Source organism: Onychostruthus taczanowskii, unplaced genomic scaffold, assembly GCF_017590055.1.
Source record: "Onychostruthus taczanowskii isolate IOZ18803 unplaced genomic scaffold, ASM1759005v1 scaffold1, whole genome shotgun sequence".
Classification (NCBI taxonomy): domain Eukaryota; kingdom Metazoa; phylum Chordata; class Aves; order Passeriformes; family Passeridae; genus Onychostruthus; species Onychostruthus taczanowskii.
The window spans coordinates 25,993,461-26,019,020 of NW_024496525.1; the positions used below are offsets into that span (position 1 = coordinate 25,993,461).

The 25,560-nt window shown below is 40.5% G+C and overlaps 2 protein-coding genes across 2 annotated transcripts in view; one reads left to right on the plus strand and one right to left on the minus strand.

The window, feature by feature from the left end:
* Positions 1–5,386: 5,386 nt before the first annotated feature.
* DDX24 (DEAD-box helicase 24) lies at positions 5,387–20,904 on the minus strand. Its single transcript, XM_041412717.1, has 9 exons — positions 20,773–20,904; positions 19,626–20,365; positions 16,240–16,617; positions 14,427–14,580; positions 13,545–14,060; positions 11,276–11,351; positions 10,500–10,688; positions 7,969–8,098; positions 5,387–6,500 (listed from the first exon to the last, which is right to left on the minus strand). The coding sequence occupies exons 2-9, from the start codon at positions 20,356–20,358 to the stop codon at positions 6,277–6,279; spliced, it is 2,400 nt and encodes a 799-aa protein (XP_041268651.1). The 5' UTR covers positions 20,359–20,365; positions 20,773–20,904; the 3' UTR covers positions 5,387–6,276.
* Positions 20,905–21,013: 109 nt separating this feature from the next.
* Positions 21,014–25,560, plus strand: part of PPP4R4 (protein phosphatase 4 regulatory subunit 4) — a 65,576-nt gene continuing 61,029 nt past the window's right edge. The window contains exon 1 of the mRNA XM_041412447.1: positions 21,014–21,295. The gene's annotated coding sequence lies outside the window, so the exon portion shown is untranslated. The remainder of the gene's footprint in view (positions 21,296–25,560) is intronic.

Sequence of the window (25,560 nt, forward strand, 5' to 3'; positions counted from 1 at the left end):
AGCAAGGCGGAGCGGGCGCAGCTGCTCCTCGGAGCGTGGCCACACCGCCGCCCCGTGGCTCCGCGCCGGGCGGAGCTGGGTCCTGCGCGGGATAAACTCCGCGGGAACGGAGCCTCGGGAGCCGCGACCGTCACGGAGAGCAGCAGAGCATCACCCCCGGCTCGCCCCTCAAGCCTGAATGCCCCCCATGAAGTAAAACTGATTTTGAAGAGACATGCTACGCAAGCATTGTCCCCACAAACGGCACAGCACTATGATTTAAAATAATTTCACTATCCTAAATGAGAATAATGTTATTTTAAAGAGATATAGTGTTTTGAATCCAGCAACTTTACTGCCTGCTCCTTATGATGATGGGCCCTGTTGTGATTGTGCTAAGGCTGTGTTTCACTCCAACTGCACACAAGATCTGCTGGATCAGCATCTAGAGAACTCAAATCTAACCCTTATCATGGACAGATCTTTATGCTACATTAATGGAAAATGATATGTAGGCTATGCAGTGGTGAAAAAGCCAGAAATACTTGAAGCAGAATCTCTACAAGCTTTGATGAATTAACTGTGTTAGCATGAGCAGCCTAGTGGGGACATCAGCAGTGTTTATTCTTATTTTAAGTTTTCGGAGAGTGTCATGCAATGGGTATGCTATAGAAAAAATGAAGGTTCCTTACCTCAGAAAGTATATTTCCAATGGAACTGGAATCTGAATGCTCTTGGAAGCTATTCAGCTTCCAAGGGAAATTCCTGTAGTGTGCTGTCCAGCCCAAATCAAAGGGTACAGCAAAAGCAGAACAAATAATGAACTGGCAGATAAAACAACTGCTGTCCAACAACCTATAATGAGTGTGCCACCATAATAACTACCTCTGCTGATGGTTGACTAGAGATCAGTAATCCACCCCAAATATATGCAGAGGTTATTCAGGACAAATGGGCTTGATTGGAAAGTTGGGAGGCTGTGAAAGACAAAACTGGAATTTGGACTACTGGGAAATAACCTATTTTACCAAGAAAGTATTTAATGAGTTTGGCTAAGTGGTTTCATGATAAAATACATGGAGAGATGATGGCAATTGTTAACCAGATTGAAAAAATGCGAGCAGTCCCCAGAATATATATGGCAATGAAAAGTATTGTGATTTCTTGTCCCACACATTGAAAGTTGTCCCACACAAAACACAAACGAGATTGAGGTATGATCATATTTGTTTTTCCCATTTTCAAACTGGTTATGCTGACATGCCTCTTATGAGCACTGCTAATCATGGATCAACTTGGATAGAAGCTTTTCCCATCAGGAAAACTGTTACTGTGGGAGTGATTAAAACATCCTTACTAGATATGGAATACCTGAAAATATGGAATCTGCTAGAGGTTTTCACTTTCCAGCAGGAATACTAAACAACATCTATAAAATTTTAGGAACACAGTGACAACTAAACATTCAGTATCATTCACAGTCCTCAGGAGAGGGGAAAAAAATTAATAAGACTCTCAAAAATAAAATTACTTGAATTTGTAGTCAGGTAGCTTGGAAATGGCCTTCAGGAACAGACTATTAGAAACACCTGCCACCAGCAGAAATAGTGTTTGGCAGGCACTTAGCTGTATCTGCCAACCCTGTCTCTGCTATGACCAGTCCCTTAGATGGAGAGGAACCAAATTTATACCAGGGACACAAAAACATCTACAAGAAAACAGGCACAAGACAGATGGTTTCAACTAGTTTTATTATTGGGCTGTCTTCTATACCTTAAGATACTAGAATTAAACACTTCATTGTATAGATGTTTTGGTTCCTTTTGTTTTCTAGAATGCAAGGACAAATGAGACAATTCCAAGAGAATGAGGCAACTTAAGAAGGGCCAGCCCAGTAATAGTGAAATCTATATGAAATAAGAGATCGCTGAGCAGAATGAAGTGATGTGTAGATTGGGGGATGGTTGGTATGGGTATAACTGAGGGGCATGGTCTGGGCAAGGGGTCCCTCTCCAGAGGCACAGAGCTGTAACCTGAGAACTAACAAAAGAGGAACTGGAAACCTTCCCTTGGATGTGACATTAATTAGTGAGATCCTAGAGTTGGACCCTGTTAAGATGGCCAGTGTGTGTAATTCCATAACACCTGTCAGATTTTACTGCTATAGATATTGCAATGAGTAAAGAAAAAGAAACTTTACTTCTGAAAAAAACATCCCCACTAGTGATTAGACTCATATAATCACATCAATAATAAAAAATAAGCAGACCTTTAACTAGCCCAGTGGTACTAAAGCCCCTATGTGCTTTGTAGTGCCTGTTCTGCTTTTGCAAGCCAGGTTTTGTATTTATGTTCTGTATGTGCAGCTCTCACCTACAGAAAATTGACAATTTGTACCATCTAAAGTTGGTTGCTCTGGAAACTGGCTACAATTTCTTCCAGTTTCACAGCAAGAGCTGCTGAACTCCAATGCAAGGAAGCACAGCAGCTCTTATTCACTTGCTTCCCCAGGCCAATAAACTTGCCACAGGAGTGACAGATTATTTTCTTCTTTTTTACTCACTCTGGGAGGCCAACCCCAGGAGGAGCTTATGACTGACTTGAGAAAACACTGAAGCATTTCAATACCTTTCACAAAAGAAGCTGAAATAGAAAATCTCTCACAGGCCAGAACAGTATCAGACATCTTCCAGAGTGTCAGAATGGGCTATAGAGGGAATCTATAGAGGGTTACAGAACCAGGATGATTTTCCTAAAGAGAGCCCTTCTGTCTTGTGCCTCCCTTCTACTTCCCAAACCTATGACCACTGACAACATCCTACTTTTCTGCAATGACTGTTGGGTATTATTTACAGATTGTTGCTTGCTATATCATCAGTCATTCATTTCATGTCTTCTGAGCTCCTTCTTTCACCAAGCCATTCATCAAAAAGTCTGGGATAGCTCAGGCACCCAAAAAACACATCCTGCTAGCACAGGACATAGCAGTGTGTTTCAACACCCAGGAAAGCACAGCATTTCCTACATTTTCCTTTTTGTCAGGCTGTGTGAGGTAAGGCTGTCAAAAAGTCTCCCTTTCCTATCTCCTGTCCCCTCAGGGAGCTGATCCACACTAATTGCAGTAAGTGTGGGGTACCCGGCCCTCTCTCAGGAAGGTGTGAATTACCTCCCCTGTGCCACATGGCCAGCCCTGTGCCTGGGCTGCTGGCATATGGCAAGGCACCACTCCAGCTTCTGCTCTGCTAATTTACTGTTTTATTAACATACAAGGGAGGAAAGAAAAGGCATGGGGAATGTCAGGAAACTCTCTTGTCTAATACATGAGATCCTGTCCAAACTATCTCCTCAGCAGATGCCTTAAACTGCAGGGACTCTTCCTTTTCTTTATAGAGTATGACAGAGCAGGAACTCTGTGGCAGGGATGAGATCAACTGACCCCATGCATTCAGAAAATAAAGTTCAGAAGCTATTGTTTCACCTTTCTGTTAGGTAGTACTGGTTGCTCTGTATCAGCTTGAAGCCTACCACCACTCTGCTGAAGTCATGCTTTTATTAAACTACTTGGAAGTTGCTTTGACAGCTTAAATAGACTTAATAAGTCCTTTAATGATGGGTATTTCAGCAGACATAAGCTGCCACAAAACACGAGATTACTGGTTAGAGGCCTTAGTATAACTGCTGTGCCAGCACAGCATTAGAGAAAACATTTGCTACTATGTATCTGATAAACACTAAGATTACACTGCCCATATGGACTTGATGTAAAATTCTTCATGTCTAATATGCACCAGTACACATACACATACAAATCAGAGATAGAGAAAACATTCCACTTGACTGTCCTCTTTCTGCAGTAACTTCATTCACACAGGAGTGGGGCTGCTAAATGGTAATATCGTTCAGTTATAGATTTAACAATTTTTTTAAAATTAGCTAAAGCAAATATAAGGTTTTTCCTCTAGCTAGAAGACTCAGGGTATTCTGATAAGATAATGACAAGGCAAAACAGACAGCCACAAGAGAGCTTTCAGAGCTCTAGACAAGTGTTCTTTTTAAGACACTGAGATATTTTTAGGGTCCAAGCTCTGCTTTACTTCCTGTGGGGGTGCAGCATCAGTAGATTTAAGCATTGAGAGTTCATGCAGAGCACATAAGAGGCTACAGAAAACCAGCCCCAGAGCACGTCCCACAAGCAAACGTGAACCATTAAGCACTGGAACAGGCTCTTCAGGGAAGTGGTGCAGTCAGCACCCCTGGAGTGTTCAAAAAACAAGTGGATGTGGCATTCTCCTATTGGGCATGGTGGAATTAGGTTTTATGATTCTATGAAAGCAGCAAGTGCCATGCTCCATCCTGGATAGACTTGGCAAGACAGTGGGCTGGGAGTACGAGAGCTGGGTTAAACACAAGGAAACAGAAGCAGCTGAAAAACTTCATAGCAATGATAGAAATGAAATAACAATACTCTCACTGTCCCCCAACTCAGTTCTCCTCATGTTCTCACGGAATTAGAAATTGCCAAAACTCATGCAGATTCAGACAGGGAGATGCTGAGCTCTGTTGTCAGGATCCAGACTTGATTTTGTTAATGAAATGGAAAGAGAAATGCATCATAAGATTCAGAAAAGGCTTACCTGATCTTCAAGCCCTTCAGGATGCAAAACCAAAACAAGTTTCCTTTTTATAATGTAAGAGTCTGGTTAAAAAGGTACAGGAAAGAAAAGAGGGCATGCTCACTTTTGTTCAGTTCCTTTTTTCAGCCTTCCTTACAAAGAACTGTCATAAAATTGTTTTTATTTTTAAGATGTCACATTAACTCCAAAGATGCATCTCCTCATGTGAGAGAGGAAACAGAACTTTCCCATCTCTTCTCCCTAAAACTTTCCCCTCTGCTCCCAAGGGCATGAGACAGTGCACTGCAAGGAAAGTCTCATACATCATTGACAAGCTCTGTACGCTTTTGATTACACTGTCAGAGCTCTTCTTCAGTAATGCATGAAAACAAGAGAAAAGCCCTCCAGAGACAGAGGGCTTCAATTATTTACACAGATGAAAGAATAAAGTTTGCTATTCTCACATATCTAGGAAGTCTCAACTCCATAGACAAATTTCCCTGGGTAGCTGAGTAAATTGGTGCTTCTTGTCATGGCAGTGACACTGGTTCATTCCACACTGTTTGAGACACAGAAACCAAGCCTCATCCAGAGCCAGCAGGTGAAGGTTACCTGTCCTCCCGCCAATACAGATTCCAGACTCCACTGTCTTATGTTTTGGGTGCTTTTACCCTCTCTCCTTGCCTGCTAAGTGTAAACAGCATCAGCTATGAAGGATTTAAAAATCTCACGTAACTGAAAACAGAGACAGGTTTTGAAGTTTATGGCAGATATAATTTAACAAAAATTTAAAATATATTTTTCTGACATATTTTTAAAAACAGTTTAAAAAATATTTGCCCAGATCAGGTTAAAATTATTTAAAAGCATAATTATCATGGCACAATCTTCAAAATTGACATTTCAAAACATCATCTCTTCTAATACAGTGAAGATCATGGTTCTAACATGTTTCCAAATACAGGCTTAACTTCAAATATTAATCAAGAAAACACTGAGTAGCAACACTTATTTCTCAGAAATCTACTCATCTCCCAAGGTCAGTCCTGGTCCATTGCCACCCCAATTTTTTTTGTATTAATTTAATGTATTAACACAGGACTAAGAGAATTAAACCTGGTGGAGAAAATAATTGAGAAATATTATCAGAGGAGAAAAAAAACTTGGACATTTCCATAACCAGAACTGTAGACTTACTTGCAGCATTATCTGTATTTTCTGCCTTTCACACTGAGCTGGAGGCAGTAAAAGCCAAACCTCCCACTACCACTCAGACTGTACTTGCAATGTATATAGCTGACCTTCCCCTGTCCTTCAAAACATTAAAATTCAAATCAAGTTTTACCATTAGAGTATGCCCACAGTGAATTCCACTCAGTAACTCTTACCCATCTCACAAAGTGGAGTAATTATCAGAACTATGTGAAAACTAATTAACTTCTATTAATATAGAGATTTATGAAAAAAATAAGAACATAAAAAAACCAAGATCCAAGACAAGATTCAACAGTAACTAACCAGAAGTTAATTAGGCCTTTTAAATCAGCATTTTGTTTTGTGCCTGCACAACCAATACACAGGCAACAACCTTACACAATCTGTCTTCTAGCTGGGCTCCTCCATAAGCACTGACAACCTTGATTGAGGATAGTCCTTGCTTCTGTGATCTTGCTGTTGTCTAATTTTATTTTATTGATTTCTTCTTCTTGGCTTGCTTTTTGGACATGGCACCTAGAGCTGAAATGCCCTCTGATGTCTGAGGTAAGAGTAGTTTTCCAGACTGTGTTGGGTACTTGGTTTTCATAAGGACTTTAAACAGTGGCTGGGACAACATATGTTTCAGTTGTTTTTTCATCCCCTTCAGCATCTTTTGCTTCTGGCTTTCTTCTTGCTCACTAGCTTTTCTTCCTTGGGGCAGAAATCAAAGATACAGAATGTTACAACAAGAAAAAAACTTGCATTGCAGGTGTTTGTAAGACCTGATAAGGGCAGATGCTGACCCCAGCTTTCTCTCTCTAACAAGGTCACTCAACTCCCAGTCATCTGTGACTTTTTCAGATCACCCAGGCAGTTCACAAGATAATGAGATTGAAAAGAATCCTGACTACTGAGTAATGATAGTTAAGGCATGAACTGAGGAGAAAAATGAAATCAAGCTTGCTGTAAGGTAAAATTGAAAGCACATTACTGAATCTATGGTAACTGTGTAAGAGGCACTTCACTTATGGCACGAATGACTGGGAGTTTAACTGGTCTCCAACAAGCTACACAAGAATTAGAGACTGTACACTTTAAAGCATAAGCCTGGCAGGTTTCTGGGTGACAGTTACAAAGTGTTTCACTTGAGAGTCACAACTTACTTGGACTGGATGTGCTATTTGGAAACTCATTCTAAAGCACAGCATACTCAGATTATGTCAAAACAAGACAGCAGAGTGCTAATTATCTGAAAGCACTCCTGAACAATGCAGACAGAGATGGTTAGTGTTTGCTTGCAAAGTGGTTGAGAAGCAGCTAGTCCAGGCATGAATAAAGAAAGCCATGATTCTACACATGTTTCAAAATTAAGGCATTGGCATATTTAGCAGCTTACAGGTTAGAGCCAGACTAATCTGAAGTAACCTCTGCAGTAACCCTATTCAGCCTACCTTCAAAGAACTAGTAGGAAATCATACCTTCAGCTCCCAAAACATGAACACACAATGGGGCATTTTACAGTGCATCTAAGCTTTGCAAAATTTCATGGCATTGAACTAATAGCTACTTGCAGTTGTATAGCTATACACATTCTCTCAGCTACAGCCTGCAAAATATTTAATTTTAAAAATGTAAAAAATTATTTACTCCTAACAAACCACCAAAAACCTTGTCAACTTCAATATATGTATCGGCCATTTAGCCCACACAGCTCAACCTACTTAAGGCTCACATAATATTTGGTGTTCCCTAGCACTTCCTGGTTGTTCCCACACAGAGCTGTCAGGCTCCTGTCCTGATGCCTGACTACAAGAGAGTGGGAGAGAGAAGAAGAAGTGTGGAAACAGCTTTTTCTATGACAAGAGGGGACAAGACTCAAATCAGGACATACTGGGCTGCTTAGATTACTCTGACATGTTTGCCAGAAGCTCAACAGTTCTGGTCTGTTCAACATGTAGACTTGTCTGCAACTTGCCAGAACAGTCACACCTCACTTCCTCAGCTCCAGCTGCACAACCATCCTGAAAACACCACTAACACCATGCACCAACACCCCTTTCCTTCCCCCCAGCCCCTGCCCTGCAGCTTTTGAAGCTTCTCTGCCATGGTAAGGCTTCTTCTGGACACCAGCACTATCGACCCTACTGAGCATATCCATGAAAAAACATTTTCTACTTGCCCATCAACATGTCATCATCAAGATCAATCTCAAGAGCCTCTGCAGCTTGCTGGAGCCAGGAGTTGTGTTGCTTTGCCCGACTGTTGAAAAATTCTGCCTTCTCAATCTGCCTTGCCAAATTCATCCGTTCCTGCAATGAAAGTACATTTAGACAGTACATTTAGACATTATGATCAGGTTTAAACGTGGGGTACTTCAGCAGAGTAAGTGTTTGAGAGTATGCACTGCAATGCAACTGGGGTGAAGAGACACTTTTGTTCCCTACTCACATCCCACCTAATAAACACATCATCATTCACTAGTGTTCTCCTTCCTTAGATCCATGATAGAATCTGACTTCTAAAACATCTCAATTACTAAACATACCTGAATCTTAACTTTCTGTGAATGAATCATTATAAACATTCGAGAGACATCAAGAACAAACCCTGATTCAGACACCAATCATTTCCAAGTTACATATTTATATAGTACAGCTTGATCTCAGAGTTATTAGTCTCAGCAGTAAGGAGCAGGCACTACTCTCATTCCACTCTGAAGAAAGTGAACTCTGCAGGCCATATGAAAGGAACAGATATTTTCAGGAATGCATCTGGATCTTGTTTAGGCACAGGACAGAATGTCCTGTCCTTCTTCCCAGCTGCACACAGGTGGAACAAAGATGTCCAGCAAACTTAACCTGACCTGCAGGTTTCCAGCTGGGCCAAACAAATAACTAATTCACTGCAGAAAGAAAATGTGCACTAACAGTAATTATGAACCACTAGAAGCAAGTTCTGCTCTTTGGAATGTGCCTAAAGTTGCATAAAACAAAACCATGCAGGAATCTGCATAGTCAGGTGCTGCACAGTAGCAGCAGCAGCCAGGACTGCAAGGGTAATTACTACAGAGAGAGAGAGAGAGAAGAAATAACACTTGGAGTGGACTACTAAGTCAGTCACTTGTTAGATCATTACAAGAAATTTAAAGTAAGCTTTTCCATCTCTGTAAAATTTAAGTCCTCTTTAAATCTATCTTGGTTCAACAATTCTATTCCTCTCAAGTGAAATCCCTTCAGACTTTTCCTGAACTTGAATGAAGGCATGCAAAAGGAGGGAAGGACAATGGGACAGACATAAACAACAGCACTATTAGTCCAAACTACAATGACTTTGTGATTAAACCCAGGAGAAAGCCTAAATAAGGCCTGACTGTTGCAAGGGCTTATGAGGCTGGAGTCCTGCAACTACAATTACAAAGATCTCTTCTGGGGAGAGGAGCACTATTGCAGCTAGGAGAGATCATTGTGAGATGGCGACTGGAAAAAGAAAGTGTAGAAACGACTTTTATTTGCCCATCAATTGATAGAGCATTATAAGAGCCAACAACTACTCATCAAGAAACACAGAAGGATCCTCTGAAGCAACAGTCTTCAAAATAACAGATTTCTCTCAGTAACTAGAAACATTTAGTGGGTGGAAGGGGACAATGGGGGAGACAGGGGTGGAAATCAGATTCTCTTCATTACTACCAAGAGGAGAAAAAAATGAATCCGTGGAAGAATTTATTTGGTTTTCTTTCCTATTTCAGAAAGCTGCATTTCCTGAAAGGAATACCCTATTTGCAGCAAGCCTGGGTTTTGAAAATTCCTGTCATCATTCCCAAGGTGAGGATACTGCTGTTGCCACTGGGGTAGACCCTGGGCTTAGTCCAATACAAGTAGGTAAGCTTGAATCAAAATAACATGAGGAAGATATCTGCTGCATTATCTGACTGTCTTTACTCTTCCCTGTTCTCAATGATTGCACAATATTCAGACACTTCTACCCCAGCTGGATTCCTTTAAAATCTAGTATTTAAATATGTCCCTTTTGTGTATGACTGACAATCCAAACTGCTAAGAGAATGCTGAGACATGAAATAGAATTCAAGAAGTAGAAAATCTGCAGTGACTAGATGCTTTCTTAAACACACTGTTTTGTAAATTCTAACCATTGTCTGCCTTGTGAGTTAGTGAATGACTAACTCACTAGCTAACTTTTAAAGAATCCTCTTTAAAATGGGCAATAACCTAGGAAAGGGAAACACACAGTTTGACAGGGTTCAGTGGCAGCTGTGGCCTCACAGTACAAAAACTTTTAGAAATGCATAAAACTCACAACTTCAGATGGGAAGAGGCAGGTGAAGACCACTGAATATCCCTGAACCTGCTAGTGTTCTCTAGTCTGTTCCTAACATAAGAGGCTTTAAAAAATGTACTTAGCAGTGCCATCCCAGCTCCACAGCCACAAAACATATCCACTTCCTTACACTGTTTCTGGAAAAACGCAAGTGATGTTTATGTTTGAACAACTTTCTTGGGCCAGTTATTGACGAGAAATCATAGATATTGCTTAAAAAAATATAAAGTGTAATGAACTTAATTTTCTAATCCAGATCCTCAAGAGTAAACTTCATCTGAAACCTGGAAAGAACACAACAGGCAAAATCATATCAGTAATATAAATAAGCAAGCAACTAATCATGCTGCAAAAAGACCATTATTACTTTACCTTAATAGAAGTCATGCACTTGGCATCAACTGGGAAAAATGGCAGCTCTTCACTCTTCTCCAATGTTTTATAGATTTTCCGAAAATTGATCAAGTCCTCGGGGCCAATCAGCAGCAGGCTGAGGCCTTCGTTGGCAGCTCGGGCCGTGCGGCCGCTCCTGTGCACGTACAGCTCCGAGGTGCGGGGGACCTGCAGGAAGCCGGAGAAGCCATGAGCGGGCCAGCACAGCTGCCAGCAGCCTGGCATGCCTTGGACAAGAGGCTGCCAAAGAATCTTGGCTTTTACACACACAGTACATTGCACGTAACACAGATGAAAATAATGTAAAAGATGATGTCAGGACACACTGTGTTCTCTGATCCAGAACTTTTCCTTGTGTAACCTTTTGTGAGTCTCTCCTAACTTCTGACCCTCTGTCATTTCACTTGCAAAGCAGGAAAATATTTTGTGTGTCCTCAGAGAATAGTTATAAGGCTGAGTAATTTGACACCTTTGTATATAAAAGGTAAGCAAAAAGCAAGGAGGATCATATCTATTATGTCATTTCTTATACATAATCACACATTCATAAAGTGCTACCTATTGCAGTCAGTCACTGCAGAAACGAGGTCTTTAAGTACAAAGCACTGAGGACAGTTAAATGATTTAATCTCTATACTTGGGACTATACTATACATGGGACCAAGAATTACAGCTTTACAGTGTTCAAGATTTGGATCAGCAAAAACTCATATCAAACCAAAACAGTAAAAGGAAAAACACTAAAAATGCTTAACCTGGTAGTGGATGACATGCTGGACATTAGGAATATCAAGACCACGAGCTGCAACATCTGTTGTCAGGAGGACACAGCTGAGAAGTGACAAAATGTAATGAACATAAAATTGAAGAGTAAATAATTTGCCAAGGAACATAAAATACAACAACTTAGAATTCTACCAGATCAGTTTAAGAAACAGGTTTATACTGTATTATCTGTAGGACATATGCATTCTGTTTGCCCTTACAGAAACAATACCCAATTTACCTCAAGGGCAGTCTTGAAACAGTAATTCTTAAGAGTAAAATTTAAAATGCAAGTGTTGCCTTCAGCATGTCTACTCTGTTTTCAATAAATAAATGCACTACCTTGCTGGATCCTGTTTTCCTATGTTCTTCTTCTCTCTCAGTTCACAAGAATGCTAGAAAAAATTGCTATTCAATGAGGAAGGGGGTGCATATGCCCCTGCATTACACTTTTCAGTGCACTGTCCAGATTCTAAAGAATTTCTTTAGCTTGCCTTGACCCCACCATTAACAACACAGTTGATCCGCTGGCAGTACAGACATGTTATTAAGAGTTTCACCAGTTGAGAAAAATAACATTATTAACATTATCTATTTAAACAACAGTTTTTGGGGGTGAAGTATCTTTTACCAACTTGCACTCAAATACACTCTCAGTAAATTAAAACCTAGAAAAAAGGGGGGAAGTTCTGTTCTAACAATTACTATTTCTCCTTATCCCTAGAGAAGATGAACAAAAATGTTGTTCTTTTATATAAGCAGTCTCGACAGAGACAAAAGTCTCCCCAGGATATGGAACAGTTTGTTTTAAAAACATCTCCCAGCAAGTGAAATGAGTAACTTTCAGGTGATGGAAATTTGTTAAGATTTTATGGCATCTGACTGCATACTCTATTGCTACAAGGTTCAAAGCAGATATAACAAGAGAAAAATTCTACAGCTAGCAATCTGCAGAAGGCCATGACAGATGGTCTCAGACTTCTTGCCTGCCTTGAAAACACTGCAGGCTCTGAAAACACTTCACCTGACCAATGCAAATGCTATCAATACATTTGCCAAGGGATGCTGCAGCTCCATGACAGCAATTCAACCTTTGTTCTCCATGCCTGGATCTATTAACAAGGTACAAACTCCTAGACAGCATGCAGCAGTTCACAGCAGGACTAAACTGTGAGGCTTCTGGACTATGGAAGTAATGACATGAAAAATCTCCTCCCAAAGGCCATGCCAAAGAGACCCCAAAACATTGTTTCATAAAATGGCAGGACAGGTCTGCTTGGGTAAGCCCTGGCTGCCCACTACTGCTGAAAGGCACAACTGCCCTTTCTTCTGCACTGCTCAAAGATACTTTGACCCTTGGGATACTAATTTATATAATTAAACCTGCAAATGAGTAATAAGTGTTAATTTTCTGATGGTTTAGGGAGATTCAATAACTTACAGAGGATCAAATGACCTGAGTCAAGATCCAGGCAGAGCTGTGCAGGACAGTCCTAAAATAATGTCTGAAAATAAGGCAAGTGACAGCTCCTTCATCAGCAACAAGCTCCTGGACCACAGACTATTTCAGGCTCTCATGGGCCTCAGGAGGTCTCTAGTAAAACCTCCTCTTCAAAGCAGGATGAGCTGCAAGACTGGACCAGGTTGCTCAAGGTTTTTATCCAACTGAGCCTCAAAAAACTCCAAGACAAGCAGCCTGTTCCCATGCTCAGCTGTCCTCACAGAGAAAAAGCTTTTTCTCATATCCAGCCTGAATCACTTATTTCAACTTGCACTCATTACCCCTCATCCTCCCATCAAGCACCACTCTGAAAAGCCTGGCTCCATCTTCTGGATAACCTTTTTTATGGTGTCAGAGGGTAACCACTAGCTCCCCACAAAATACTTTTCCTCGGTAATAGAAACACCCAGTCTCTTCAGCCTCTTCTCTTGCAGAGCCAGTGCTTCTTGAGTATCTTGGTGGCCTTCCACTGAACTTGCTCCAGTTCATCACCTTAACTGTGAAACCTCATCCTCAGTCGTTAATATCTTGAGCTCATGAGCAGGGGATTCACATCCTCAAGTTAATTCACATCCCAAGTTAATATCTTGGGCTCATGAACAGGGGATTCACATCCTCAGCGAACTTCCCCAACCTACTCCTACTCTAACAGAGTTGCTTCCCCTCACCACCACCCTTCATGCAATTTCATTTTTTCTCTACTAGGAAAAAAAAGAAGGAAGTTCTTTTTGGAACTAAGAAGTAGAAAATCAACTCACCTCTCTCGCTCAGCAAATCTTTCCAGGTTTTTCAGCCTTTGCTTTTGGTGCATGTTGGCGTGCAAAGGAAGAGGATCACAATTTAAGATTGTGAGGAGAGAACTGAGGCGTTTTACACAGTCTATGCTGTTTGCAAAGACCATGGTTCTTCCTGGATACTGGAGAAGAAAGTAATAGAGATAATAGTCCTTCTCATTTGTGTTACAGTGGATTCTGGTTTCTGTCAGTGTCTCAACAGTAGCCTCTTTCCTTGTTAAGTCTATTACTTTGGGTTTGCCCTTTATTCCTACTTTTTCCATTAACAATTCTAGTTTGGTCTTCTTGTCCATCTTTTTAGCATTCTTTTTTTGTAAAACTCTTATGGGAGTCTGATGGACTAAAGTCAAAGTGGCAGAAAAAACAAAAGTCTGTCGTCGAGGGTTATACTGTGAATCATTTAAGATTTCCAGCAACTGAGACAGCTCTAAGAAGTGACCTTTCTCAACCATTCGGTCTGCTTCATCAATCACAAGGCACCTGTCAAGTAGAAAACACACAGTAAAAATACCCTTGTGCAGCTAAATACAAACCTGATACATTTAAGAACAACTTTTCCTGCTAAACACATAAAGGATATTATGCATATAAAACCAAAAGGAACACCAGGTATGCTGGGGCAGCTACAGTAGCCTTCTGCATTTCTTTTTGAAAAATCAGGTTTTTACTACTGTCTTTAACTGACATTTCCCTCCATCAAAATAACCAATGTGCATTTCAATAAAAAACTCACACAGAAATAGGTGATCTTGTGTAGTCTAAATTATTTAATCTGTTAGTAAACCTAACCAGTATGCAGGGCTGCCCAGTTCAGTATCCAGCAGTCATCTGAAAAGGCACCTTTACCTGAGCTGACGAAGATTTGAAAGATGTGGGTGTCTCTCTTTAATTAACTCCCACAGACGGCCTGGGGTTGCAATTACGATTTCTGGCTTTCGATTCAGCACACGTTCTTGCTTCTGTGCAGCCATGCCTCCTACTAGGATTGCAGTCTTAATGCCTAGAACATATAAATAACAGATTTTATTTCACTAATTTACCAGTGAATGTTTTTATATAAATCTGCTTCATGAAGTGCTATAAACAGTCTACCTTGCAACTTTCAACAAGCATTTTGCCCAGGAAACTTCAGGGGTTTTATGTAACACTGAGCTTATAGAAATGCACTCAATTTTACAGAAGAATCCTCATTATAGTTAGATGCCAAGAATTAGTGCACCAGTCTTTCAACAGCATGAAGAATCACATCCATAGCTGTTAGTTTTATTTATACAAATTTCTGAGTCTCGTGTTTTCTCTATTACATTTGCATGAACAAACATATTCCTGTTAAGAATAACCAGAAGATCCTTTCAAGAATAAGACTGAGAAATGCTTGTCTTGCTAAATAGCTGCTTATTTGCTATGGAATAATCCTACCAAGCATGCTCCCATCCGATTACTGATTCTTGCACAGTAGCACAGGCCTCCTTAGCTTTAAGTAGTTTGCAGAGGTACTAAAAAGAGTTTATCTTTGGAAGCAGACTCCACACATGGCTTATTTCACCCTACTTCTTCAAAGAGTACACTGGCCCATGATAAACTCAATGCTACTTTGCAAGACCCTTCCAATATACAAGCTTCCAGATCTCTCTTCTGGACTACTTGTGAAACACTACAGCAGTTTATTTTTCCCAAAGTGAGTTTGAGGCAAAAATAAGTCCACATCAAAATACTGCCTCTCCTGCTGCACCAACTGTATTATCACTTGGGCAGCAGATTTTTATACATAAATAGCACTGCTCCTATCAGAACTGTACGACATAAATTGTTTACTTCAGCCTGGCAGTTAAAATAAGCCTTCTAATCAGATGCAGACTGATGAGCACAGCAGGACATACAGACACCAAAGGAAGGTGGACTTAAAAGTAGTGTGTTGCACTACATATCCCCTTTAATAAATAAACAATTACTGGTACTGGAGAGGTGTAGAGAATTGGGAAAAACTCGCTGTCTTCAAGTTTCATGGCCTCACTCATTCACTTAATAGATGTACTGATTTCTGGTTTGGAAAGGAAAAGAAGAGGGGGGAATTGCTTTTGTCAGGCATGTTACTCAGTAACACTTCTGTAGCTTGACTGCTGCAGGAGGTAAGTCAGGCAATCCAGCAATGCCATCCACCCTAAATACTTATGGCCATAACATTTTTTTTTAAATTAGGCAGAACAAAGTTATACATATACAGTATATACAAAGATTGATATGCTTGTTAAAAATGAAATTATATATACATATAGATATATAAAATAAAAAACTTACAGATAATGAAATTATTAATTATATATAGCCTACATTACCCAAAACTAGAACAAGGTTAGCTGTCACCAGGTATCTAGTACTGATTCTGTGTTGTGAGAGTAGGAATCAATACCTATTTGATGGAAGACACATTTTAAAATAAACAGCTCACATTAACTGCTTACTTCCACATGCATGTCACTGAAGAATCTCCACGCATTTCTGACACATCAGTGGCTAAAAACTCTAACCCCCTCAAAAGCTATAATAATTTTATGATTTTATGGAAGGAAGTGTAGCACACATTCTGGCTCAACACCAATGCCAAGATCCAAACACAGTCTAATCTGGCTGTGGAACATGGCCTCTGGGATTTACATACCTGTAAACTTTGCAACTGCATCAATGTGGTGCTTTACTTGTACAGCTAATTCTCTTGTAGGAGTAAGGACCAGTCCTAAAAGAGGTCTGTTTTTATCAGAGTCAACAGTGTGTGTCTCGTCATCAGAATCAAATTCAATGTTTTCCAGCACCTTCACACAGCCTGTAGTGAAAGATGCATCACCTTCATCTCCACTATCTTCAGCCTGCTGATGGGTTAGTTTTTCTGCTTCATCCTCATTTTTCCATCTTGGTTCATCATGATGCTGATGGGACTCTTTAGAAACACTGTCATTTCTGGTTGTTGAGTTATTTGATTTTTGCCACTGCAGCACAGAGTGAATCATTGGAATTGCAAATGCAAGTGTTTTGCCGCTTCCTAAAAAAAAAAAACAAACAAGAATAATAACACAGACTGACAAGTCATTTATTTGAAAAGATGAGAAAAGCAACAGCCAATCACACACTGTTCTTAAAACACACCATTGTAACAGATGCAAACTCATGATCTTTAGAATACCAGAAACTTGCAGCAGTAGCATCTTTTCTCCTGTTCCCTTTATACATCTCCATTCCCCTGTTCCTGGGGAACAGGTATTTTTCCAATCTCTAGCAGGTCAGGCATATTTATTTATTCTAGAAGTGTTTTTAAAAAGCTGTAGTAGCAGTCAAGATATTTTTAAAGAACTGTAAGCCCATAAGGAGAATACCATGCCCTAATTGAAAGTTCTAATCAACATTCTCCAAATAAAGGAATAGCAAACGAGGCCAAGGACAAACTGGAATGCACTTGAAGGATTAGCTTCCATCTTCAATTTATAGTCCTGTATTTACAACTTTCTAAGATACTGTATTTTGAAACACTCCACTGTCTAATTTCCTAACCTAGCACTGGGTCATACTTTTATAATCAGAACACATACATCTAAGTTAGAAGAGAGAATCCACTTTGGAGTGATAGGGCTTGTCAAAAGCAAGTTTAATTGCAAGGGTTCACTGTACTAACTACCAGTTACATCCCTGCCACATATTCCCTTCTGAACTATCTATCAGTAATAAAGACATTAGCAAAAGCCTGGTAGCACATCCACCCCAGTGAAGCTTTTCAGATGTAGCAGTTCACTAAACATGAACGCAGCATCCAGAGTACAAGACACTATTACACCATTCCTGTAATAGGCCACTGCTGGAAAGTAGTCCTCTGGAAATCTCTTCTCAATTCCTTCCATATCAAAAAGCTGTAAAGGTTTGCCTAGCAATACAGAATTTTGCCTGTTTAAGGAGAGAACTGTATTAATATGAGTTAATACAGATAAGCTCAGTGTCATCATCCTGACCAGGGCTGCTGCAAAGTCTTGTATCCACTTACCCACCTTTCAGCACGGCTGGGAGGTATTTTACGACTTCTGCCTGCACTTGAAGCAGAAAATATTTATAACCTGTATTTAGAGCACTTATACAATAAGGTTGTGGTAATACAGAACATATGTCTTGAAGGTGAAGAGCACTGCTGATTTTGAATTAAACATAATGCAGTTTGCTGGTGCAAATGTCAGACCAGACAGATTATGGCTGTGACAATCAGGACTATTCTACAGACACTAGATTCACCCACAAATTAAACAAATTATCACCTCACTGGACATGTTATCGTTATAGCACACAAACTACATACCACAGACAGGTGTGCAAAACCAGGAAGAAGGAATATACTGGTACTACAGTTCAAGCCAACTCGTGCTCTTTTAAACAGTTTCATATTGTATAATTTCATGTAGATTTGGCTCCTTAACCAGGAACCTCAGCAGTTCCACATAGTAATGAACAGCAAGGGTTAGACCCACTGCAAAAACAAGTCTTGACATTCCCTTTGTCTGATCTGCACATGGATCTACTGCCATATCAAAATCTTCCCAGTCTTCCCAATGTTGCTACTAGAAAAGATTATTAGTTCTTTAACTTTGCGTATTCCTCCCTCAAGCCCAGTGCTAAGAGGGGCTGCAGAATGTAGAAAAAAGAACTAGAGAGTTTCAGCTTGTCTCAACTGCAGCACCTCCTGACAAGCAGTTGTCCACATCTCCCAAGTTTCTACAAGAACATGATGATCCAGCAGACTCTCTAGAGAGAATATGGATTTCACTTATGAAAGAATAAATGAGCAAAACACATTCCTACTGCCTCAGGGTTATACAAAGTTATAAAGCAACAACACAGCCTGCCAACAGCCATGCTTTCCATCCTGCAGCTAGAGAGGAATTTGCTTACCAGCGCTGCCAAAATGGCACTTTTTTGCAATACAAAAACACCATTCAAATTTTCAGTTCCATTTTTAAAAACACTCCCTGTGGGGCTTTCTAATCTTACTAAAGCTAACAGCATCAATGCAGCTTCTAATTAAAATAAAAATGCAAATGACTGCATATCTTATTAGTTACTATACCGCCTTGCTGGAGAACAGTAAATGACTTTACAGAGAAGCAGTGAGATAAAGCAACTGGAACAAATGAAGACAGTCTAAAGGAAGCTTTTAAACCAAGGCAGCTTTCAATTATGCTTCCTATCTCTAGGTGTGTTAGGGGAAAAAATGTTGCTAAAGACAAAACTTCAAAGGTATGAACTGCAAACAAAGTTTGAGGGAACATAATGTTCTGAGACTTCACAGCATTAAGTAAACAAGAAGCTATAACATATTTCATGAACGCTAGCAATGTTGAAAGCATGAGCTGAGCACAAGATGGATGTGAATCTACCTCTCAAATCATTAATGTAATAACTTACTTCATGCACTTTAAGCAGGGAGAAGGGCTGGTGACAACATACAGGCAAAGCCAGGGGACACAGCACAGGGTGGGCCCCTTTAGCTCTGAGCAGGGCCTGGGTCATATTCACATTTAACTCTGTGCCCAGTGTTTATTCACTGCTCCACACTAGCATGAATTACCTCCACAGATATCTCCACAGATTGTGTTTGGCTGCTGCAGAAATGGCCCTGTTTGCTTCACCAATCCTGCCTTTTTGCAGAATATCACCTTACCATTCCCAAAACAGGAAGCAGTTTGACAAACAGGAAAACAGACTTCTGCCAAAAGAAACTCATTGAGACTCCAAAGCTTTGCATGCTTTTTAAAGATGGGAGTTCCCATGGTTGTAAACATGTAAGTTTCAACATGTAAGTTTGTAAACATGTAAGTTTCCATGCTTACAAACATGTAAGTTTCAAAGTTTTAAAACTCTACTAATACGCTGGATATGCAAAAGACAAAAGCTCTTCTCTTATAAAACATAAAAGCTGCTTCTTCTGCATGTAAAAACTTGCAACCATGGGCTACATTTTAAGGAGAAAAACGGATGCTCCCAGCATCCAGGATCAGTTGAACAGACTTGTACCTGTTTCTGCAGCACCAAGAACGTCCATATTATCCCGAATGGCAGAAGGCAAGGCTAAGGCTTGAATAGGAGTTGGAGCACTGAACCCCAGGTAGCTCAAGGCTTGCAGCACTGGCTCAGGTACAAACAGATCTTTCCATGCAGACACATCAGCTTTTTGATCAGCTGAGGCAGATAAAACTTCTGTTGTCCAGTTTTTGACTTTTTTAGAAGTAGCTACTGATGGAAGGGCTTCCTGTGCTTGAGAAGCCTTGTTTTTAGGCACCTTCTTTTTCTTCTTCTTTGGAGTGTCTCTTCTGCTTGATGTGCTCTCAGTCACATGTCCATGGTCTTCACAATTAGCTTCTTCTTCGATTATTTCATTACACTTTGCCTCTTTATCGACTAGCACATCAACTTCTGCTGCATTAGGAATATTACCTTTATCTGTCTGGCTTCTCAAATCTTTGTTTTTCTTTTTCTTTTTTGGAGGAACAACAGGCTCTTCCACCTCCTCATCGCCTTTTTCAGAAGCACTCTCAGCCTTTCTCTTCTTCTCTTTTACTTTCCCCACTTTGGAAGAACTTACTAGCTTGTACTCTGTGAGCTCCTCCAAGCACACTATGTCTCGAAACTCCTCCTCAGCAAACAGATTGGGGTCAATCGGCACGGTTTTCCATTTTCCTACTACTTCAATGCCTTTTCGCTTCAATTTAAAGGAAGATCTAAATCTCCCTCCTTTTCTGGCCTTCATTTTTTACCTAAAAAAGAAATTGAGGGAGAAAAAAAAAAGGCCTTAAAATCCAAGGAATGGAGACTACCTTGGTATTCAAGTAAACGGGTATCCACGAAATAATTATGCTACTTTTTTAAATATATCAATTACACAATTTAAATATAACTTCAAACTAATATACATGTTGCTAAAATATAACTTAAACTATAATATAACTAAGTACAACAGGCAGGCCAGGCCTACTGCGTCCCTCCTGGAACACCTCCGGAGATAAAACAGAACCGTTGGATAAATTCCCTGAGCAGGCCGCGCAGCGCTCCCACCCCTGCCCGCCCCGGGAACCACCGGAGCCGCGGCGGGGCCCAGCACGGCCTCCGCCGCCACACGCGGGAGCTCCGGGCACTTGCTCCCCCCGCCCCGCCCAGAGCTTACCGCGCTCAGGAGCCCCGGGACGGAGAGGGACGAAGGGGCACAGAGGGGCACAGAGCGGGACCGCCCGGGCCCGGCCTTCCGCTAGCGCCGCTGGCCCCCGCGTGCGCTCCTGGGCGCCGCCATTGCCGCGTGACGTCACCCGGCGCGGGGCGTCACTGCGCGGCGCCCGCCGGGGCCGATCCTGAGGGAAGGCGGGAGAGGCCGCGGGAATCCCGGTTGGGATCCGGGCTGCGGCCGCTCGGTGTCAGCGGCGCTGCTCGTGCAGCCACAAACATCTGTTATTCAGCCTTGGTGTTCGCGTGGTGCTAACTTTAATGCCTTGTACGGGCAGAGTTACGTGTTGCAAATAGCTCCAGGGAAAGAGCGAGCGCCGCCGAGGTCACGGCAAGGGTCTTCTTTCCTCTTGTGTGATCCCGGCTCTTCGCAGCCTAGGAAGGGGACGGCATGAATGATAATGGAAGGTTTTTGTTTCTTCTGAAAGGTTGGCTGATGTTCAGAAGAGCGTCTTGCTATGAGACGGAGAGTGAGTTAAAAGCCCGGAGCTTTGGAGGTGATAGAGACTGGGAAGGTTGAAGTACAATTTCAGGTTGAAGTACAATTGCAACAGCAGTTACAATTGTTTCTTCTGCTTGGTGTTTGGAGGACTTTACTGGTTCTGTGAGAAGATGGGAAAACAGAGGATTGTTTTCTCTAGCTTTTTCCATTTTTTAAATGTCTTAGGACCAAGGGCAGAAATAAGCATATTAAATATTTTCAGTGACAGTTTCAGTTCCAGGTGGTCATCGCTAATGACATCACCATGCACAATAAGGTGTTTCTTTCAATTCATATTCCATGAGCGAGGCTATAGAGATTTGATGCTGGGTCCTGATGTTCTGTACAAGATTTATTTAAATCAGTGATGGTCAGGAAGTGAGTTCAGGGAGCAGGGACTCACCTGTAATTAATTTATGGTGTATTTCATGCAAAATATATCAGTGTAGTTTATTAATAGTCTAATTATCAGGATTAAGTGTATTTTCTGGCACTACTCAGAATTTTTCCTGGGCTTGTCTGGACAGAAATATGTACACACCCTTGAGTTTACTTGCTTGTAAATATGTGTTGTGATGTGCACAGTAAACATGTCTCAAATAACTAGAAATCCCCCCAAAAATGTGTAAAATACTGTTCTTCCCACACAGAAATACCAGGGCAGTGTGCCTGTGGAGATGGAGACAGTGCTGCTGTTTTTTGTGTGTAGAACAGACCCCAGTGAGTAAATTGCTCTTTCTGTGGCAGAGAGGACATGTTGCAGGAGTTTTCCTGGTGAGTGGATTTTGGCAGAGAGGGGAAGGTCAGGCTGCCAGTCAGGAGGGAGCAGTGTCACTTCTGCCACCACAGCGAGCACTGCTGCCCTGTGAGCTGAGGCAGTGACTTTGGCACGTGGCAAAAACCCCCAGCCTCAGCTCTGGGGCACTTAGAGGATTCAGTTTTCAGATTCTTGGTGTGCGTGGTTTGCATTTACATGGTGCCTTTCACAGTACAGCCATCAAACCTTATTTACGTAGGACTGAGCTGGAGGCAGCGATGGCCAACAGGACTCTCACCAACAGGAACTGGGACTGCATCCTCATGCCAGCCCTGAGGAGGGGTCTCAGCACTCTTCATGCATTCCTTCATTAAAAATACTTTTCCCTACACGTTGTTTAGATTCAAAACAAGTGACAAAAAAGCTTATTTATAATATTTTTCATTTTTTCTCTTCTTATTTATTGCATGTAAGCAAAAGTAAATTTGCAGAAGCAAAAGGAACAGATTACTCTGAAATTCTGGTGTGGTTGACTTAACACTGACACTGAATAAAAATAATGAAAAAAACTTGGACAGAAGAGTTCTTCGCTGTTACTCCTAGGTATAGTTACATGTCCTTTTGTAGTTGTAGAATTTCCAGCTTTGTCCTGAAAGATTTAGTATGGAAATAATTTGCCAAATTATGTTGAATTGTGCTTTCTAATGTAATTGTGCACATGTTTTTACAGGAGATAGGAGTATTCTGATTTTTTCTTTAAGAATGTGAGGGGTGCAGCTGGTTTTCTTCTTGATCAGTACTGAGCTCTATATTCTAGACTGAGGGACTGAATTACAGGCCATTGGTTATTTGAGTTGCTTTGAAACGGGATAACCAAGGGAACTAAATATTTGCTTAGTATTACAGTAACAATAATCTTTCTAAGCCTTTGTAACGGTAATCTTTCTGAGCCTTTGTGACCTGAAAGAGGCCCAGCTTTGGTATGTTGTGACAAGGCTTTGTCAATGAGAAGTTCACCTTCGTGTCTAACAGAGAGTCAGCTGTTAAACTCTGGGTAAATACAATTCCATTACTGCCAGTGCAGAGTGATCTCTTAGTAAAACTGTAAATGACAAATGAAACAGGTCTGCTTTACCCCCCTAGGGCTTCTTTAGATCAGCAGTTATTTAAATACCAGGAAATTGTGAATTGAAGATAATAACCTGTATTAATAAGTTAAGGAATTATGTCATTTGCTTGCATAACTCATGTCAGTACATGCATATTTTGTTATTTTATCAGTAGTTTCCAAGGTATTTAAGCCTTGTCTGAGAGCCCAAGAGAACTTGAAGGGTTTGATGTCCTCATTACAGAACTTTACCTGGTAACAGATCATGTTCTTCCCAGCTGTGAATTTACATTTCTGCAGATCAGTAGCCCAGGGATTGTGGTTTGGTCCCTACTGTGCAGTATTACATAATAGATATTATATGTTTCTTCAATTAATATTTTGATTTTTTATAAAATATGGAAGACTTCTCCTAAGAAAGCTTAAGCCAGAGAATGTTTTGACCTTTAATTTTGGGATTCATGTAGCTGAATTCAGCACCAGGAACAGCTGAATGTGCATGTCAGCAACTGTCGTAGGCTTTCACTTAGTAATCAAATTCTTTGGTTTCTCTCTTTTTTTTTTTTTTTTTTTTTTTTTTGTCTCTTGCAGGAATGTCAGTATGTGCTTAATTACTGAGTTTGATAGCTATTTCTGCTAACAAAAGAATGTCCCCGTACTGTGATTTATATTAATACTCATAGTGCACTGTGCACCTGAAGAATGTGCAGCTGCTGGCCAGTGGGGGACCTGATGCCTCCTGTGCTTTGCAGACTGTAAAATGTGCTCTTCTCTCTTTTCTGTCATGCAGCCAGATGAGGCTTGTTGTCCTGGTCCTGAAGTGGCAAGGTAAAGCTTGGTTCTTTGGCTTAAGGCCTTTGTTGTCATTTTCAGAAGTTCTGGAATACTGTTCTAGGACTGACAAGATCTTATGGCATAGCACCATGGAAAAAAATAACTCTCTGATGTTAAGCCTCATTTGAAAATATATACCACTTTGCCTGTGCTGCCTTTCTTTACTTTTTCTCTGTTTGTTCTTCCATCTTCACAAATGCATTTCTTCCTCACCTCTGTGAAGACAGCATGCTCCTCCTTCAGTTAATGTGTTCATAAAGCCAGGAGAACAAGATAATCTGTAAGCATGAGATTTAAGAGTACTGGCATGTTTAACTCTAGTTGTAGTAGCAAAGACTTTTTCAAGTACATATTTTTCAAGGTGAAGATTTTTCTGTGTGATTGAAGAATAGCAAAGACAACTCCATTTAATATGAGAGAAACACTTGGAATGGTTGCAAATGTAGTCAGATCCAGTAGATACTTCAGAAGATACTTCAGAATGTATTTTCAAGGAAAAAGGAAGGAAGAATGCTAAAGGAAGTTATGAAGATAACAGGAAATTAAATAAAAGTCAGTATTGGTTAACCAAGGGGAAATGGGAAATCAGGCCATGTCCCTTAAGAGGGTTTTCTGGGCAGAAAAATAAAGTGCATGTAATCTTGGACAACCTCAAAATATTATTATTGGGGGAAAAGGAATAGGACAGAACTTCAAGGGAAATGAAGTTGGCTAAAGGGGAAGGGAAATGTATGTTTCTTTTGGGGGAGCACATTTCTGTGTATATTGATAGATTAACCCATCAGCTATATGGAGTTTACTTGCATTTCTTAAAGTCTTGTGGACTAATCTTATTTAATGAATAACTGTGATACAGTATTAAATTTGCTGATGACACAGTTATTAAAACAGAGGGGAATTATGATATCAAGGCCGATTGAAAGGACCTTGAGGACCAGTATAATTGGATGAATTGTATTATCCAAAGTACAGCACTATTCAGCTAAAGCTAATACTGAGAATGTATACCACTAAGATGGGGCTTAATTAATTTTTGGTCACTGTGGATGACAGTAGTAATTGACCACAAGATTAACTGTGAGCTGCCAATATAGTATATTTGGTAAACTAACTCTTCAATAGCTATTCATTCTTTGCAAGATGCATTTCCCAGATATTTTTTATTTTCAATACTATATTCTGATCACCTTAATTCAAGAGAGGTGAAGTCAAACTGCAACAGACGCCAAGGGAACTGCTAGGGTGCTCAGGAGAATGAAGAGCCTGTTTTAGGAGTGAAAACTAAATTCTGAGTTAGCTGGTTTAATCCAGGATTAGAGCAGATATGACTGCAGTCTTTACATACCAGGAAAGGAAGAATAAAGTAAAGGACTCTAGCACAAGAAGAAACTTGGTAAAGTCGCCAACAGTAATTTTATGTAGGAAATCTTAAGTTTCTATGACAACTAATGAGTAAAGAATACTTGAAGACAAAAATTTGTTAGTTTTAATATAATATTTGACATGAGTGTGACAGTGTTCATGGTTGTCATAGGAAGGAACTGGACTCATCATC

What these genes read in the sequence shown, in the direction of transcription:
- DDX24 (XM_041412717.1), bottom strand. Translation starts at nt 20,358, where the DNA reads ATGAAGGCCAGAAAAGGAGGGAGATTTAGATCTTCCTTTAAATTGAAG. An exon ending in TCTTGGTGCTGCAGAAACAG is followed by an intron (nt 16,618 to 19,625) that starts GTACAAGTCTGT and finishes TTTTTTTTTTAG; the next exon opens with GAAGCGGCAAAACACTTGCA. An exon ending in TGCAGTTGCAAAGTTTACAG is followed by an intron (nt 14,581 to 16,239) that starts GTATGTAAATCC and finishes TATATGTTCTAG; the next exon opens with GCATTAAGACTGCAATCCTA.